The sequence below is a fragment of the Strongyloides ratti genome, assembly GCF_001040885.1.
Source record: "Strongyloides ratti genome assembly S_ratti_ED321, chromosome : 2".
NCBI lineage: Eukaryota > Metazoa > Nematoda > Chromadorea > Rhabditida > Strongyloididae > Strongyloides > Strongyloides ratti.
This window is the reverse complement of record NC_037308.1, coordinates 5,217,049-5,232,842: the sequence shown is the minus strand read 5'-3', so window position 1 is coordinate 5,232,842 and position 15,794 is coordinate 5,217,049. Positions and strand designations below refer to the sequence as shown.

Sequence of the window (15,794 nt, the reverse complement as noted above, 5' to 3'; positions counted from 1 at the left end):
TTATTACTAAAAAACTAATATAAATTTATTTAAATGTTTTTTTTTTTTGTTATACATATATAATTGGATTGCCAAGTTTTATTTGAATAATGTTTAATTAAATTGTATAATAATAATAATAAGTTGTTTTTTTTTTTTCTTAATTATAAAGTAGAAAATGTCTTCTATCATTAGATCTGTCATCCAACAGGAGATGCTTATTGGAAAGGTAATTAATCTTTCAAAAATTGGACTTCAACAAGTTCCTTGTGTTCAAGTTCGATGTCAACAAAATGAATTTAATGATTATATAAAAAAATATCATGTTAAGAGTTATGATTATTGGGCATTAGATACTAGTAAAAAAACAAGAATTGGTGATACAATTTTAATAAAAAGTTTAAGTGATGGATTAGAAAAACCTTCTATAAATGTTAATCATCAAGTAGATAGAAGAATTTTTGAATTTGGTAATGTTATCGATCCTGTAACTGGAAGAAGAGTTATTGAAAAGAAATTCTTTGATGAGATTGAATTAGAAAAAGAAGTTGCAAATGATGTTAAAGAAGAATTAGATGAGGAGGTTAGTTATATATATTATTAATAATTTTATTCATTTATATTTTAGCTTCCACAATATTTTTGTGCAGATCGTGAGATAAAAGAACAAAAGGTATTTGAAGAACACTCAAAATCTAATGATAAATAAATTTGTTTTAAAAATATTTAATGTTTAGATATTTTAATTTGTTAAATGGTAATTGAAATTATACAATTTTTTATTATTTTCTTTAGTTTGTTGTTAAATAGTTAGTAAACAACAGTAATAATATTTATAAGTTTATTTGTAATTTATATCTTAGTATTATCTTTATAATGGTTTTTAACCCTATAATATTTATTTAAAAATTATACATTGTTTATAATGATTCTTTTGAAATTTGAGATAGTTTATTATAATGTCAGTCAAAAAAGAGAATGATAATATAATGGATATTGAAAACTCAGAATTTATTGTACCAAGAGTAATTGAAAGTACATCATTTTTAAAGGAAAGAATTAATCTATTGGCTGATATTTATGATGCGATTGGAAGTAAAGTTCCGAGTGATGTTAAACCTTCAATGCCAAGAACTTTATTACAAAGATTACCAAGGCATATGAGAAGAAGAGCTATGAGTCATAATATTAAAAGATTACCTGTAGCAATGAGAAAATTTGGAAAAAATCATTTATCTAAAAGTAAACATAGAAAAAAGGCTCCAAGTAGATATTGGAGAAGGAGACCAATTAATTTATATAAAAATTATATTCAAAGACAACGTTTATATAGATGGTTAGAAACACATATTTGGCATGCTAAAAGATTTCGTATGAAAGCAATTTGGGGTTTTAAAATACCTGATAAATCTTTTCAAAGATCTCATCGTCCCATATATCGTTCTTCTAAAATTCATTCAACAGTAATAGATATAAGTTACTTAAAATGTATCCAAATCATAGGTGATTCTCAGGAGAGTATTATTGATAAAATGAACTTATGTTGTGGTGTTGGAAAGTTACCATCTTTTTCATTTAAACCTGCAAAAAATGGATTGTTTGAAAAAACAATAATGTTTTATACTAAAAATAAATATCCTTTTGGATTTATTGGACCAATAAGATTTTTATGGGCTGAAGATGAGTAAGTTTGTTTTTAAATTTTAATTAATTGTATATTTTAGATCAGAGACAAAATCATTAATTCTTTGGATTCATCCATCAATATTTGAAAAAGTTATGGATAATTTAAAAAATATTTTTTCTTTATCACCTCAACCACACATTGTTAAGGATAAAAAACCAATAACAATCAATGATTATAAATCTCTTAATAAAAACACAATTATTGAAAGATATAATGGGGATGGTGTTGTTGTTAATGATATATCTGATGAGGTAAATCGTTTTAGATTGTGTGGTCCAAAGGCATTACATATACTTTTACGTACTTTTAAAATTACCTCAGTTAATGGAAATATTTTAAGTTTTTTGTCGGATTCAAGTAGCTCAGGAAATTGCCAACCAAATCGTATTTTTTCTTTAACAGTAACACGACCAAATATGATTAAAAGAAAAGGATTATTATCAAATTTAGAATCTTTAACAAATATATCAATTAATGATAAAGAAATATTTCAATTTCATGAGTTTGGAATTGATGAAGAAAAATATATCAATAAGTATGGAGAAAATGGTCTAAAGATTTATTTAGTAAACCGGAAGGCACAGAAAAATGGTACTTTATCAGTTTATGATGGTTTTGACATAATAATTCCAAAGATATTTGCAAGGGAATTTTGGCAAAATATTCAATTATCAAGTGGACATGTCTCTGGTTTACATAGTATGAAACATCTGGTATATGAAAGTTCTCAATTTAATTTTCCTTTTGATGTTCCGGATTCTGTTATAAGTAAAGTTGAAGAATTAAATGAAACAGTGGAACTTAAAACTATCTATGAAAAAAGACCTTGGAATAGAAGAAAACAATATTGGAGAACTTTTAAAATAATGTTTCCTTTTTCTTTTGAGTGGCATCGTTTGTTATTTGAATGGAATAAAGAAAAATTAAATATTAATGAAATGGAAGAAGATATTTTTGTTATTAGAGATAGAATGACATTAAAAATAATTGATTGTTATGTGAAAAATAAATTAACATCATTACCAGGTAATTTATGTTAAAAAGTATCAATATTTATATTTTTATTTTTTTTTAGATGAACTAATAACTACTAATCGAATGGGTCTTGTTCCTGTTTCTATTATACCAAATTCTCGTGGTATCCCAAAAAGATATGCCATAATATGTAATAGTTATGATGAAGAAACAGGAAAAAATGATGTTATATCAATGAAGGAAGTTATAAATAATGATAAAAAAAATAATAAAGATGATTTAAAAGAGATATGTGAAGATGAATTTGTTTGGAAACCAATTAGTTTATTAAAAATGTTTCCTTCAGAATGGAATAATAAGAAGGGAAAAGAAATGTCGAGAAAAAAATTAAAAAAGGATAAGATAAAAAATAGATTAGAAAGACAACAAAAACGTTTGGCTATTGAAAAGAAAGAATGTGAAGAAAGGGCTTCTCTTACTTATATTAAATCTTCTCCACCATATCAAATAATTGGAAGGGTAGTCTCTGGTTCTTATTCTTTTTCAAAATCACATGGTCACGCCTTAGGGTACATTTCATTATTATCTCTCTCTCAACAATTAACTCGAGATAAAATATTATTTAGAAATATAAATTCCTTCAATTATTTTAAAGCAACAATTTCAGTAATTTCAGATGAAAGCCTTGAACTTTAAAATTATCATTTGTTACTTACCTGATTATTTCTTTTTATTTATTTGTTGATTTTGTTTGTTTCATTGTAATTTTTTTGTTAACATTAATAATTTTAATAAAAATTTTTTTATCTTCATGGATTATAATTCTTATTTATTTTGATAAATAAAAAAATTGTTTTTTTAGTAAAATATTTAGTTATAATAAGGAATAAATTTAAAATAAATGCCAATATTAAATGATAACATTAATTTCAAATATATAAATTTATTACGGCTAATACTTGTAAATTAAAGATGATAATCAACATCGTAAGAATCATATTTCTTTTGCTTTATAAAATGATATATTTTGTTCATAATATGTACCATTTTTTAAACAATTTAAAGTCAAATGTTTAAGCATAACATTTTTTTTGACAAAAAATAATTGACACTATTACTAACCAAGTTATTTAATGTAAAAAAAAAATACTATTTTTTTAATCTCTTAATGATAGTGTCAAATATTACATCCTCTATTGATCTGAAATGTCGATTATTTAATACTCCTTGATTGATGTTTTTTAATACTATAATGTAGCTATAAAATTTATTTTGACATCAAAATTCTTATTTAACTTTTTTTTTTGTAATAATGAATTATTTTAAATTTAAGTTGTAAAAAAAGTGTTTATCAAGTTTGCATTTTAAGGTTATTTTTAAATTGCGTGCTTAAAAAGACAAATTTTTAAGTATAAAATAAATTTCATTTCCAAAACTTTTTTTGATAAATGCCATTTAATGAATTTTCTCTGTTTTTAAATCAAACAACTAATATATAATTAATATTAGTTAAATGAATAGAATTGTTCTTAAAATTAATAGTTAAATTTTTGTCAAAAATAACTGAGCTAATACATACTTTTTTTTTAAATTTATTATGTTGTTTTATTTTATATTTTAGTTATATAATATATAGATCAAACAACAAAGCATTTAATTTTATTACTTTTTTTTTTTGTAATTTTGTATCATTTTTCAACTACTGTCAAAATGATTTAAATTATTAAAATTCATCATTTTAAACTATTTTGTTGTTGCATTTTTGTTTATTTTAAATATATATTTTATTTAATATTTTTTTTCATTTTTAAAAACTTTAAAAAATAATATTTTATTTAAAGAAATTCAATCTTTATGCCTACTTGTGACTGTCATATTATAGTTTTTACTTGTATTTAGCTCTGTAATAAAAAATAAAACATTGTACTTTCAAATACATTAATTAAAAATTCGAATTTTAGCATACATAATATTTTTATGAAATATTGAGTCTGTTTTATATAGCATATCCTAACCATATATATATATTTATATTTGAAATATAACAAAATTTGTAAACACATCTTGTCATACAAAACTAAATTCTATAAAATCCCTTGAGTCCAATTCAACGTTTGATGCATTGAATTTTGATTATTTCACAACATCACTCAACAACTATTTTCATATTCAATATTAAAGGATATCTCTAAAATGTAGACGGTTGCTTTGTCATATATATTAGAAAAATGCTATTTTCTTTGTATTATATAAATTTTAAGTTAAATGAAGAATATACTTAAACATTTCCTTATTAAATTTATCTTTTACAAAACATTTTAATGACTTGCATATCTTTATTAAAATAATGATATTAAAATGGTAAAACAAAAAAAAAAAAGTTTTGTGTAAGATTATAATAAATTTATGCTTCTTATTCATGTTTTGAATAAAGAGTAATTTTTACTATATGAGAAAAATGATTTAAAAATTCCTTTAAGTTTTCAATAATTGATGATGTGATTATTTGTTACTTTGTACTAATGTTAACATTAAAATTTTGTCTTTAATCCTTCATTGCGAAGTATATTGAAATTGAATTTTTGTTGATAATTTAAACATAACAATAATTTATCTATTTCTTTTACTTTTGTTAAAAAAAAATAATAGATGACTTTTAAAAAAATTACTTCTAAAAATAACTTCTTTGAATATTTTTATTCAATCAAAAAAAAATTATTATATAATATGTTTCACAACTTATGTGTATAATTATTGGGCGAAAAATGCTAATAATACTAGCATTAATAGTTATTATAACTATTTATAGGTAAATTTTAAAAACACTCAAGTACATATTATTTTATAAATTATTTCCAAATTTTTTAGTTATTGAAATTTGTTATTTCACCTATTAAGAAGAAGTATTACATATTCATAAAAATATACTTTAATAATTAATGTACCTTAAATTATATAATATAACTTTATATTTTTCAAATAAAAGATAATATTTTAGTGTCTTTTTTTTTAACATAAAATAATAAAAGATTAATAAAAAAAAATTTTTTTTTTCTTAATATAATTCTTATTTATTTTTTTTTCTAAGATATCATTTAAAAATTGTCATACTAAGAATTATAAATCTTAAAATTTGTTTGTGCTTTTATAGACCATTTGTTTTTTAGTTTCTTAGTTTTTTATACTTTCAAAGATTATTTTTTTCGATAACTATTTAAGTATATAACTATTTTTCATTATTGTTTTTGTTTAAATAATCGACATTTGCCGTTCTCATTATTAAATAAATGTACTATTATTTAATAAAGATAAATTTAAAATATTAAGATTTTTTTTTTTACATTATTATTATATATTTATATAATGATAAATATTTCATTAAACAAACCTACTTATACTTATTATTCATTAACAAAATATAATGCCTAGAGTAATTTTACTTTTAAACGTCAATCTTTTTATAAGAAGTACACAGCTCTAATGATATAAAATGATATAAAAATGTAAATGATTGTTATAATCGTCCAAATCTATTATTATAACAATACAATTTGTTTTTCAATTTCCTTCAATATGTTTATTACAACAAAAAAAATTTTTATTTTATTTAATAATTTTTATTTTTCTTTCACAATAAAATTTTTGTTACGTTTTTTTTTATATATATATCTTCTGTAGCAATTACTTTTGGGCATATTATAGTTAACTATGACATATTTATTTATCTTAGGTAATTTTATCTAACTAAATTTTAATATATCCAAATATTTGTCCCGTCTTCCCATCTGCCACGCAATTTAATTATCATTTTCATAATTTTTACCCTCCTATTTATTACCAAAACCTTATTTATTTTTAATCCTTTTTTTTATACTTTATTTAAACAAATATTTTTTTTTTTCAACTTTGATATTATAGAAAAATTTAAAGTATAATTATTAATTTATTTTATCAAAAATTTGTAAATATAATGTTTATTAGTTTTTTGTAACTTTTTAATAATACAATTATAACATATTAAATTTACCATTATATTTGTTCATATGTGGAATATATGAATACTTATATTTATTTTTTCATTATCATTGATAAGTATTTACTTTAAATAACAAGATATATTATATAATTATAGTTTATATAATTTTAAAATTTATAAACTAGTAAAAATTATATTCTAAACTATTAAATTTTATTTTTAGTTACAACTATTTAATTATATTTCTAAATATTTTATATATCTAACAAAGAAAATATAAGTGACAAAAAAAAAAATATTTTAGTTATTAGATAATATATCAGAGCAAAAATAGATACAGCTGCAAGGCATGTGTCTAAAAGAATTCTTCTATATACTATTGTAATTTGTTTTTTTTAATATATATATATTATATTATATATATTTGTTTTATCAATTTACCAAAGTAGAATTTCTTCAAAAACATGAATTACAATGATAGCGGAGAAAATGGATTTGATAATAATTTACCGTTACATAATAATTATGAAAAAAGTTTACTTCCTCATTTAGAGATAACTTATATTGCTTGGATTGTTTGTTGTTCTGTTATTTTTTGTCTTTCTGTTTTTGGCAATCTTATGGTTGTTTATGTTTTAACATCAGTAAGTTACTTCTTTTTTTTTTTATTGTATAATATTAATAATTTTTTAAAAATCTTTTTAGACAAGATATATGAGAACATCAACCAATTTTTATCTTTTAAATCTTGCCTTATCAGACCTTTTGTTATCTGTAATTTGTATGCCGGTTACTGTAATTCAAACAATATATAGAAGTTGGTTATTTGGAGACATATTATGTATAATATTTTCATATACACAACGTAAGTATTAAAAATAAATTAACGTGCAATGTACTTTTTTTTTTTGAAAAACATTTTAAAAAATAATAGTAACTAATTAAGTAGAAAATATTTGTTGTAATTATTTATAATGTTATTTTTCAGCTGTATCAGTTTCTGCTTCGGCATACACCTTGGCTGCCATTGCAATGGAACGTTATATTGCTATTTGTAAACCATTTCAATCACGTCTGGTTCAGACAAAATCACATGCCTGTCTTATGATATGTATTGTATGGTCAGTTGCCTTTGTTGTTAATCTTGGTTTTCTTTTTAATATTGAAAATATTTCTTATGATCCTGAAAATCCTGACTTGAAAATGTGTACAAGTACAGCTTCATATAAGACAAAATTTTTTTATCAAGTAAGTATATTAGTAATTATATTTTTTTTAATTTAAAATGATAAAAATTTTTCTGTTTTAAAAATTTTATATATTAAAAGATATTTTTTTTTAAATTATATATTTTATATTATTTTAGATATATGTTACAATTGTTTTATTAGTTGTTCCTTTAATTTTAATGGGTGTATTATATGGATATGTAATTTCTTCATTAAAAATGGGAATAAAAATGGATATTGCTGCTATAGGAATTGAAAGTAATAATGATATTTCATCATTTCAAATAAGTGAAATCAATAAAAAACAATCTAAAATTTCAATAGATTCAGTGAAACGAAAATGTAATTATGAAATTTCTCGTAATCCAGCTACTGAAAAATTATTAAATGATGAGTCAAAAAAATTAACATCTAATGGAAGAAGTGCAACATCAACATTTATTCATGGTTCACCATATGAAAATACTAATGATGATAAAGATAAAAATCCAAATCAAGTTTATGGAAAATTTTCTGTAACAACACTAGAAACAACAGTAAGATCAACACACTCATCAAAAATAATATTAACTAAACAAAGACTTATTCGTATGCTTATTGTTATTGTAATTATATTTTTTATTTGTTGGACTCCCACTTATATTTACTGGCTTTTGGTATCAGCTTCTGACTACTTTTCAGATGGAACATTATGGAATGATAATATGAATTTAATTTTAACATCAATTTCTTATGTTGCAACATGTGCAAATCCAATTACTTATTGTTTTTTAAATGCTAAATTTAGGAATGCACTATTACATGTGATGGGATGTAAAAAATATGATCGTCGTCCAATAAACTTCAAAGGTAAGTTTTTTTAAATTATTTAATTTTAATTTAATTAAATATTATTTATTTATAATTTTTTTTAAGATAAACATAATCACGCTAGATATGCTTTAAGGCATGATCTTGGAACAACGGATAGCAATTCCAATTTACGGGTTAACAATAATAATAAAGAAGGAAAACCACCATTACCAAAACAAGTAAAAAAACAATATCGTCATTCTATAAGTACCAATGACTACACATCAATAATATCAGATGAAAAAAAGAAAGCAGGAAAACAAGAGTACACAAATTGTGATGTAACAGGTATATTATAGAGGCAAAACATTTTTTTTTTTGTTTAAAAATAAAAATATGACAAAAAAAAACTTGTTAAATAAAACTTTTTCTTTCCTGGCATTTAAAGAACAAATGAACTTTTCATGGCAAGTTAAATTTTTCAACAAAAAAGAAAAGACATGAAAAATTGAAAAAGTTAATGTTTGTATGTCAACAGCAAACATCTAAATATATAAATACCATATTAAGATATTATTTTTATTTAGAGATCTCAAGTATAATAAATAGATTCATTCTTTTTACCTTTTAGTGACCCTTTTAATTATATAATATAATAGTTCATGAAAATACTTGAAACATTCATAATTGACACTGTATTATATTTGTCTATAACTTATATAAAATAATAAGAAGCTTAACATGATCAATGAAACGCCTATTATTATTTGATTTGATAATTGTTTAACCATCCTTAAATGACAACTGTCATTGATGGGAGTATAAAATGAGTAATAATAAAATTGAAACAAAACATTACTCATTCTTGATACCTATTAAAAGTTCAACAAGAAATTATATAACTTATTAATCATTTTCTTAATTTATTAAAAAAAAATTCTTTTTTTTTTTTATTTAAAATGAGTTATCCAAATTTTTATTCTCCTAATTTTCAATATCCAATATCTAGTCCAGAAGATTTTTATCCTAATAATATAGAAAAAAATGAAAATAATTATTATAAAGATTACCAATATTATTATCATGAAAATGAGGTATCATTTAATAATCTAAATTATTTAAATACTGATAATGAGGGTAATTATAAAAGTCAGGCTAGGAGGGATGCAGCAAATGAAAGAGAAAGAAAAAGAATGAAAAGGTAATATTTATTTATTTATTTATTTATATTTTATAATAATTTATTTATATATTTTTAGTTTAAATAAAGGTTTTGATGAGTTACGCCAAAAACTTCCATCATTATCATATAAAAAAAAACTTTCAAAAGTTGATACATTAAAACATGCTATATCATATATTCAACAGTTACATAAAATGCTCCAAAATGCTGAAAGTAACAAGAAATATGCAATGGTAAATATTGTTGATCTTCAAAAATTAAATAACAAAAAAAAACATGGTAATTCAAAATTTGAAGAAAAAGAAGATAAGATAGATGAAAAACATATATTAAATGCCAAAGTCTGGATACCACATTAATAATATTTTATATTAATATAAATTTATATATCTAATAATATATAACATTGTTATCATTTTATCCAAATAATCTTATTAATAAAATTTGTTTATTTTTTATATTAAATAAAACTTTACATTTCCAAAATCAGCTGTTATATTATTAGATGTTTTTCTCATTCAATTGAGTTGAAATCTTTATGTAACAATAATAATCATAATGAGCTAAGTAAACCTCAGTTACAATTTAACTATTTTTCTATTATCTTGAGCATGAGAAGTTGCGCAAGATGGTTGATTGAAGAGGCACTTAATTAATCAGATTGGTAAATATAAAATAAATAGATTTAAACATAGATAAAGGGTAAAAAAAAATAATAATGGTTTGTTATTAAATTTTATCTAAATAAATAAAAAATTTTAAAAAAAAAGAAGAAGATATTTTGAAGGAAAAAAAAATTTAATAATATAAATGTTATATTATGTTATACATTTTTTTTTATTAATATAAAATTTGTTATATTTTGATAAATATATCTATTGACATTGTAAAGGAAATAACATTATAAATATTTTTTATTATGCGTTAATTAATATCTTATTCTGGTATTATTAAAAATTTTTATTTAAATTAGAAAATTTTTTCGGTTAATCAACTTCCGCACCATCAATTATCAAATATGTAGTACTTCTCATTAAATAACAAAATTATATTTATGATTGCTTTTCTATATATGGGTACAATAAATAACATCTCATAAATTAACTAAAGGTATAATAAAAATATGTATGTATATATGTATATATTTTGGGCGTCTTTAATAGATATATACAAAACTAGTGTATATGATGTTTTCTAACAAGTAAAATATTAAGGAATTGATTCTATAGTTGAAAGATTTTGTATATTTGATTTTTATAATTCTAATTTAATTAATTTTAAAAATACTTTAATTTGGAAGTATTGATAAAGTTTCTTAGCTTTTATACTTAAAATATACTTTTAAATTATTAATTTTATAAAAATTATTTAATAATTTAATAAATTTTTTATTATATTTTAATACATGTTACTACTTTTTTTATTATTATTACTATAATATATATATATGTGTAAATTAATATTATAATGGATATTGCAAAAGAAAATATAAGAAATTTTTTAATTAGAGTAAGAAAATGGTTAAGAAAAAAATGGGAAGAATGTGCTGATGTTACTCGTATGTTATATAATAATTATTTTGTAATTAAATTATATTTAGAAATGAAATTTGAATGGCCAATATGGACACCAGTAGAAGTTGTTGAAATGGTTGGAATAGAAAATTATGATTCATCTTCAATGAAATTTCAAATGCCATTTTTTTGGAAAAGTCATTCTGTACCAGCTACACGTTCTTGGTAAGTAGAAAAAAAAAAGATATTTTTTTGGTTTTAATTATTATTATGAAAGGCAAATATATTAATAAATAATATTTTTAATTATTTTATTTTAGGGGAATAGTTGTATGTGGAATAGAATGTTTTTTTGGTTTATTTTGTCTTCTTCTTAATATAATCCATTTTGGTATATTTATAAATACAAATTCACGATATATGTATTTACAGTGGATGGTTTTCATGTTAACACTATCTGAAATAGGAGTATTTTTTGCCTTTAAATTATTGTTTATTATTGCACTAAATGAAAAAAATCATAAATTATTACGGGTACAAATGATATTCCAATATGCTACCAGTGTGGTACTACTTCTTAATGCATCATTTTCAATTACAGCAGATTATGGTGGATATAATGAAGAAAAATTATATGGTCAAAAACAACCAATTTTAATAAGAATTTTAGCAATATTATCATTAATATTTGCTGTTGCACAGTTATATTTACGATTAATGACAGTTCCAATATACAATTTTATGGTTACACAAAGACGATTTTGTAAAAGTTTATATAATTGTCGTTGGAGATATAGAAAAAGAGTATATTTTACCTATTGTTCCATAAGAGAAGATGATCTTAAAAATAAAAAAGAACAACAAATGCTTCTGGAATTAAAAAAAAGTCAAACAACAACTAGAAGGAAAAAAAAAGTTAAAAAAATCGGACAAATTCAGAGGGGAATTAGAAAAAAACAAGGTGGTGAAAATAACATTCAACCTAATAATGCTTTACTTGTCAAAGTAATGGAAAAAGATCCATCCAAAATAAAATTATGTATTATATTGGATGAAAAAAGTCTTGAAGCTGCAAAAAAACCATCAACTTTTATTTTAAATGAAGAATAATAAATTGTTGATCTTTTAATATACATTAACATTAATATATTTTTTTTAATATTGTCAATATAAAAATAAACTTGATAATTAAATAACATAAAATGTTATTTTAATTTTAATTATTAGTTCAATTTTTAAAAAACAATTTTTTTTTAATTATAATATTTTAATTTGTACTTTTATTGACAATAATATATTATTTTGACAAAGTTGTATGAAAAAAAATTATAGTAAAAGATTTGAAATAATTTATGAAATCAATTTAAATTAATAAATTAATGACTAGAAAAAAAATATTACATATTTTATTATATAAATATATATAATGATTAATTACTAATATTAAAAAATTATTTTTTTATTATTGAAATTAAATTAGTATTTTAGAATTATTGTATTAATAATATTTCAAAAAAGATTAAAAAAATTAAGATGATTACTATTTATAAATCATTTCCTAATAAAATAAATATAAAATCATCTATAGAAAAGATAAGCTGTAAAGTACTTAATTTAATACAAAACTTTTTTTCTACAATCTTTTAATACAAAACAAAATCACTTTTACTTGTAAATAGTATTATAAAATCTATTATTAAAAAGTAACTTATGTATTTTAAGAGTACTAAAACAAACTTCAAATTATACAACAGCATACATTTTGTGTTTGTTAGAATTTTTGTTTAATAAATACAAAAATATATATATGTTAAAATGTAAATAATCCTACAATTCATAGCTAATTAATGAAAAATATCATCCAATTAATTAATCAATCGAATATTATATTTAATATATAGAGATAAAATACATTTTTTTTTCTTATACTATTGAATAATTAAAACAATTAAAAAAAAATAACCAATTTCATTTATAGTAATAATAACCTTCAATAACTCTACAATAACATCTTCAATAAAATAAGTTTAACTATTTAATTACTTCATACATTTGTATGTAACAATTGAAATTTTTTATATTTATTACTTATTTGATGTATGTATACACATTATGGATAGAATCAGTGCAACTTGTTTTTGACAAAGTCGAAAGTGTTGATTCTAATAAAAATAAAAAGAAGTTTTTTTTTTATTTGGTAACATTAATGTTAGAAATATTTAATTTCTGTTCTTGAGTTGGTTTGAAAGCCAATCGAGACCCTCATAAAGACCATCTCCACTTGTTGCACAGGTTGCCTGAATGTACCAATTGCGATTTCTCAACGAGTGGAGTCCGAGTTTATCTGTTACTTCAGCTGCATTCATAGCATTTGGAAGATCCTACAAAATAATATATATATTGTTATTAAAATAAATATTTAAATTTTAAAAATAAAATAAGTATATGAATAACTTGCCTGTTTATTAGCAAATACAAGTAAAACAGCATCTCTGAGTTCATCTTCAGCCAACATTCTCATAAGCTCTTCACGGGCTTCACCAACACGTTCACGATCATTACTGTCAACAACAAAGATCAATCCTAAAAATTACCAGTAAAACAACTTTAATATTATAAAAGAAATTTACCTTGTGTATTTTGGAAGTAATGTCGCCACAAAGGACGAATTTTGTCCTGACCGCCGACATCCCATACAGTAAAGGAAATATTCTTGTATTCGACAGTCTCAACATTAAATCCTGTAATAATTACATACAAAATAATTGAAAAATCTATTTAATCCTACCAATTGTTGGAATAGTAGTAACAATTTCACCAAGTTTCAGTTTGTATAAAATGGTTGTTTTACCAGCAGCATCCAATCCAACCATTAAAATGCGCATTTCTTTTTTGCCAAAAAGGCCTTTAAAAAGATTCCCAAAAACATTACCCATACTAATCAATTATAGTAAGATATAGTAGAAACACTAAAATATCCAAATATTTAGTAGTGTCAGAAAAAAATACTACACAAGAAAAAACTGAATACGTGTAAGCTAAAAACTCTTAAAACGAATTACGTATACTATTTACAAAGAGAGAAAATGGAGTATATTTGAAAATGAAACATCAGGCTTAATGGAAGGTGATGAAATGATTTTACTATAAAAAGAGGTTTTTCGCACTTTAATTATTTTAAAACATTTTCAGTGACCTAGAAATTTGATAATTGTATTAAAAAAAAATTTTTTTCTTCCTGGTTATAAATCTTGGCTATATGATTGAAAGCATTAAACTATACACTATTACAAAAACAAATATACTATTAATCTTAACATCAATAATTTTTCCTAGCAATGACAGGCTGCCCTAAATAATTATGTCATTGATAGAACAAGCATCGCATTTACAAAAATGTGCAAGAATAAAATAATATTTTTGTATTGAAAATACTTTTAATGAAAGTTTTATAAATAATGTAAATAAAAATATGAGTGACCAATAATAAAAACAAAATGAACCTATGATAAGAAAATTATAAAATGCAACTGTTTTACAAAATACGATCAACGGATAGTAAAGAATATAAAACACGTCACTTCGAACTGCGCCCATTCCAAAACTGGAACAAAGATAGACGTTGGTCGATACGACACAATCGATATATAATTATAGTAAGAATGACTCGTGGTACAATTCACCAGGCGTATTTTTTTTAATATTGTAGCAACATGGGATTAAGTAGATGTAATTTTTTGGCCATTGTAAATTAATTAATTACAAAAAAAAACACAAATTGTATATTTTGTTTTAAAAATATAAAAAAAAAAAACTTATTAACATAAATTAGCTTTGAAATTATATCATGTCATTTATAGATAATAATAAGAACATAATGTAATTTTTAATAAGGAGAGTAGGTGGAAATAACTTATATTTAAATGTGTTTCCATTAAATTTTACTCTCATTTAAACATCATTACATTTCGCGAAACAATTATAATCATTTAACTTTAATAATTAAATATATTTAAAAATAAAAATAATTATCTATTCAATTTACAATATTATAGTATTATCTAGGTTTATAATAATTAAAAGGAAAAAAACCATTTGTCTACAACCAAAGACATTAATTTAATTTTTAAATATCTTTAAAAATATTAAAAATATCTTAGAAATATAGGAAGTATGAAAAATTTTAGATTGTTTTATATTATAAGGGCAATACTAAACGATGAAATATTCTAAAATAATGATGGCTCTCACTTTTACTTTGTTTTAATGGAAAATATCAATAAATATTTTAAATTAAAATAATATCATGCTATTTAATTTTTGGGAAATTTTAACTAATACAAAAAAAAATTAAATTTATAAAGTAAAAGTAAATGAAATATTATGTGATATAAAAGAAAAAGATTTTTATTTTTTTGTAGTTTTATATTTTCAAATATACCAAATTATTAATTGATAG

General features: G+C 21.3%; 6 protein-coding genes across 6 annotated transcripts; 5 read left to right on the top strand and 1 right to left on the bottom strand.

Moving 5' to 3' along the window:
• Positions 1 to 157: 157 nt before the first annotated feature.
• SRAE_2000164900 (Lissencephaly-1 homolog B) lies at positions 158 to 688 on the top strand (the record flags this gene model as incomplete). Its single annotated transcript, XM_024652626.1, has 2 exons — positions 158 to 562; positions 608 to 688. The coding sequence occupies 2 exons, from the start codon at positions 158 to 160 to the stop codon at positions 686 to 688; spliced, it is 486 nt and encodes a 161-aa protein (XP_024506184.1).
• Positions 689 to 938: 250 nt separating this feature from the next.
• SRAE_2000164800 (Ribonucleases P/MRP protein subunit POP1) lies at positions 939 to 3,337 on the top strand (the record flags this gene model as incomplete). Its single annotated transcript, XM_024652625.1, has 3 exons — positions 939 to 1,663; positions 1,704 to 2,692; positions 2,742 to 3,337. The coding sequence occupies 3 exons, from the start codon at positions 939 to 941 to the stop codon at positions 3,335 to 3,337; spliced, it is 2,310 nt and encodes a 769-aa protein (XP_024506183.1).
• Positions 3,338 to 7,081: 3,744 nt separating this feature from the next.
• Positions 7,082 to 9,269, top strand: SRAE_2000164700 (G protein-coupled receptor, rhodopsin-like family and Cholecystokinin receptor family and GPCR, rhodopsin-like, 7TM domain-containing protein; the record flags this gene model as incomplete). The annotated part of the gene is made up of 6 exons (XM_024652624.1): positions 7,082 to 7,261; positions 7,323 to 7,482; positions 7,606 to 7,865; positions 7,984 to 8,695; positions 8,762 to 8,986; positions 9,226 to 9,269. 6 exons carry the CDS (start codon positions 7,082 to 7,084, stop codon positions 9,267 to 9,269), a joined length of 1,581 nt encoding a protein of 526 aa, XP_024506182.1.
• Positions 9,270 to 9,597: 328 nt separating this feature from the next.
• SRAE_2000164600 (Fer3-like protein) lies at positions 9,598 to 10,180 on the top strand (the record flags this gene model as incomplete). The annotated part of the gene is made up of 2 exons (XM_024652623.1): positions 9,598 to 9,839; positions 9,898 to 10,180. 2 exons carry the CDS (start codon positions 9,598 to 9,600, stop codon positions 10,178 to 10,180), a joined length of 525 nt encoding a protein of 174 aa, XP_024506181.1.
• Positions 10,181 to 11,288: 1,108 nt separating this feature from the next.
• SRAE_2000164500 (Hypothetical protein) lies at positions 11,289 to 12,445 on the top strand (the record flags this gene model as incomplete). The annotated part of the gene is made up of 3 exons (XM_024652622.1): positions 11,289 to 11,379; positions 11,422 to 11,560; positions 11,656 to 12,445. The coding sequence occupies 3 exons, from the start codon at positions 11,289 to 11,291 to the stop codon at positions 12,443 to 12,445; spliced, it is 1,020 nt and encodes a 339-aa protein (XP_024506180.1).
• A 1,109-nt stretch (positions 12,446 to 13,554) lies between these two features.
• Positions 13,555 to 14,271, bottom strand: SRAE_2000164400 (ADP-ribosylation factor 1; the record flags this gene model as incomplete). Its single annotated transcript, XM_024652621.1, has 4 exons — positions 13,555 to 13,716; positions 13,794 to 13,918; positions 13,966 to 14,076; positions 14,124 to 14,271. 4 exons carry the CDS (start codon positions 14,269 to 14,271, stop codon positions 13,555 to 13,557), a joined length of 546 nt encoding a protein of 181 aa, XP_024506179.1.
• Between the last annotated feature and the right edge of the window lie 1,523 nt (positions 14,272 to 15,794).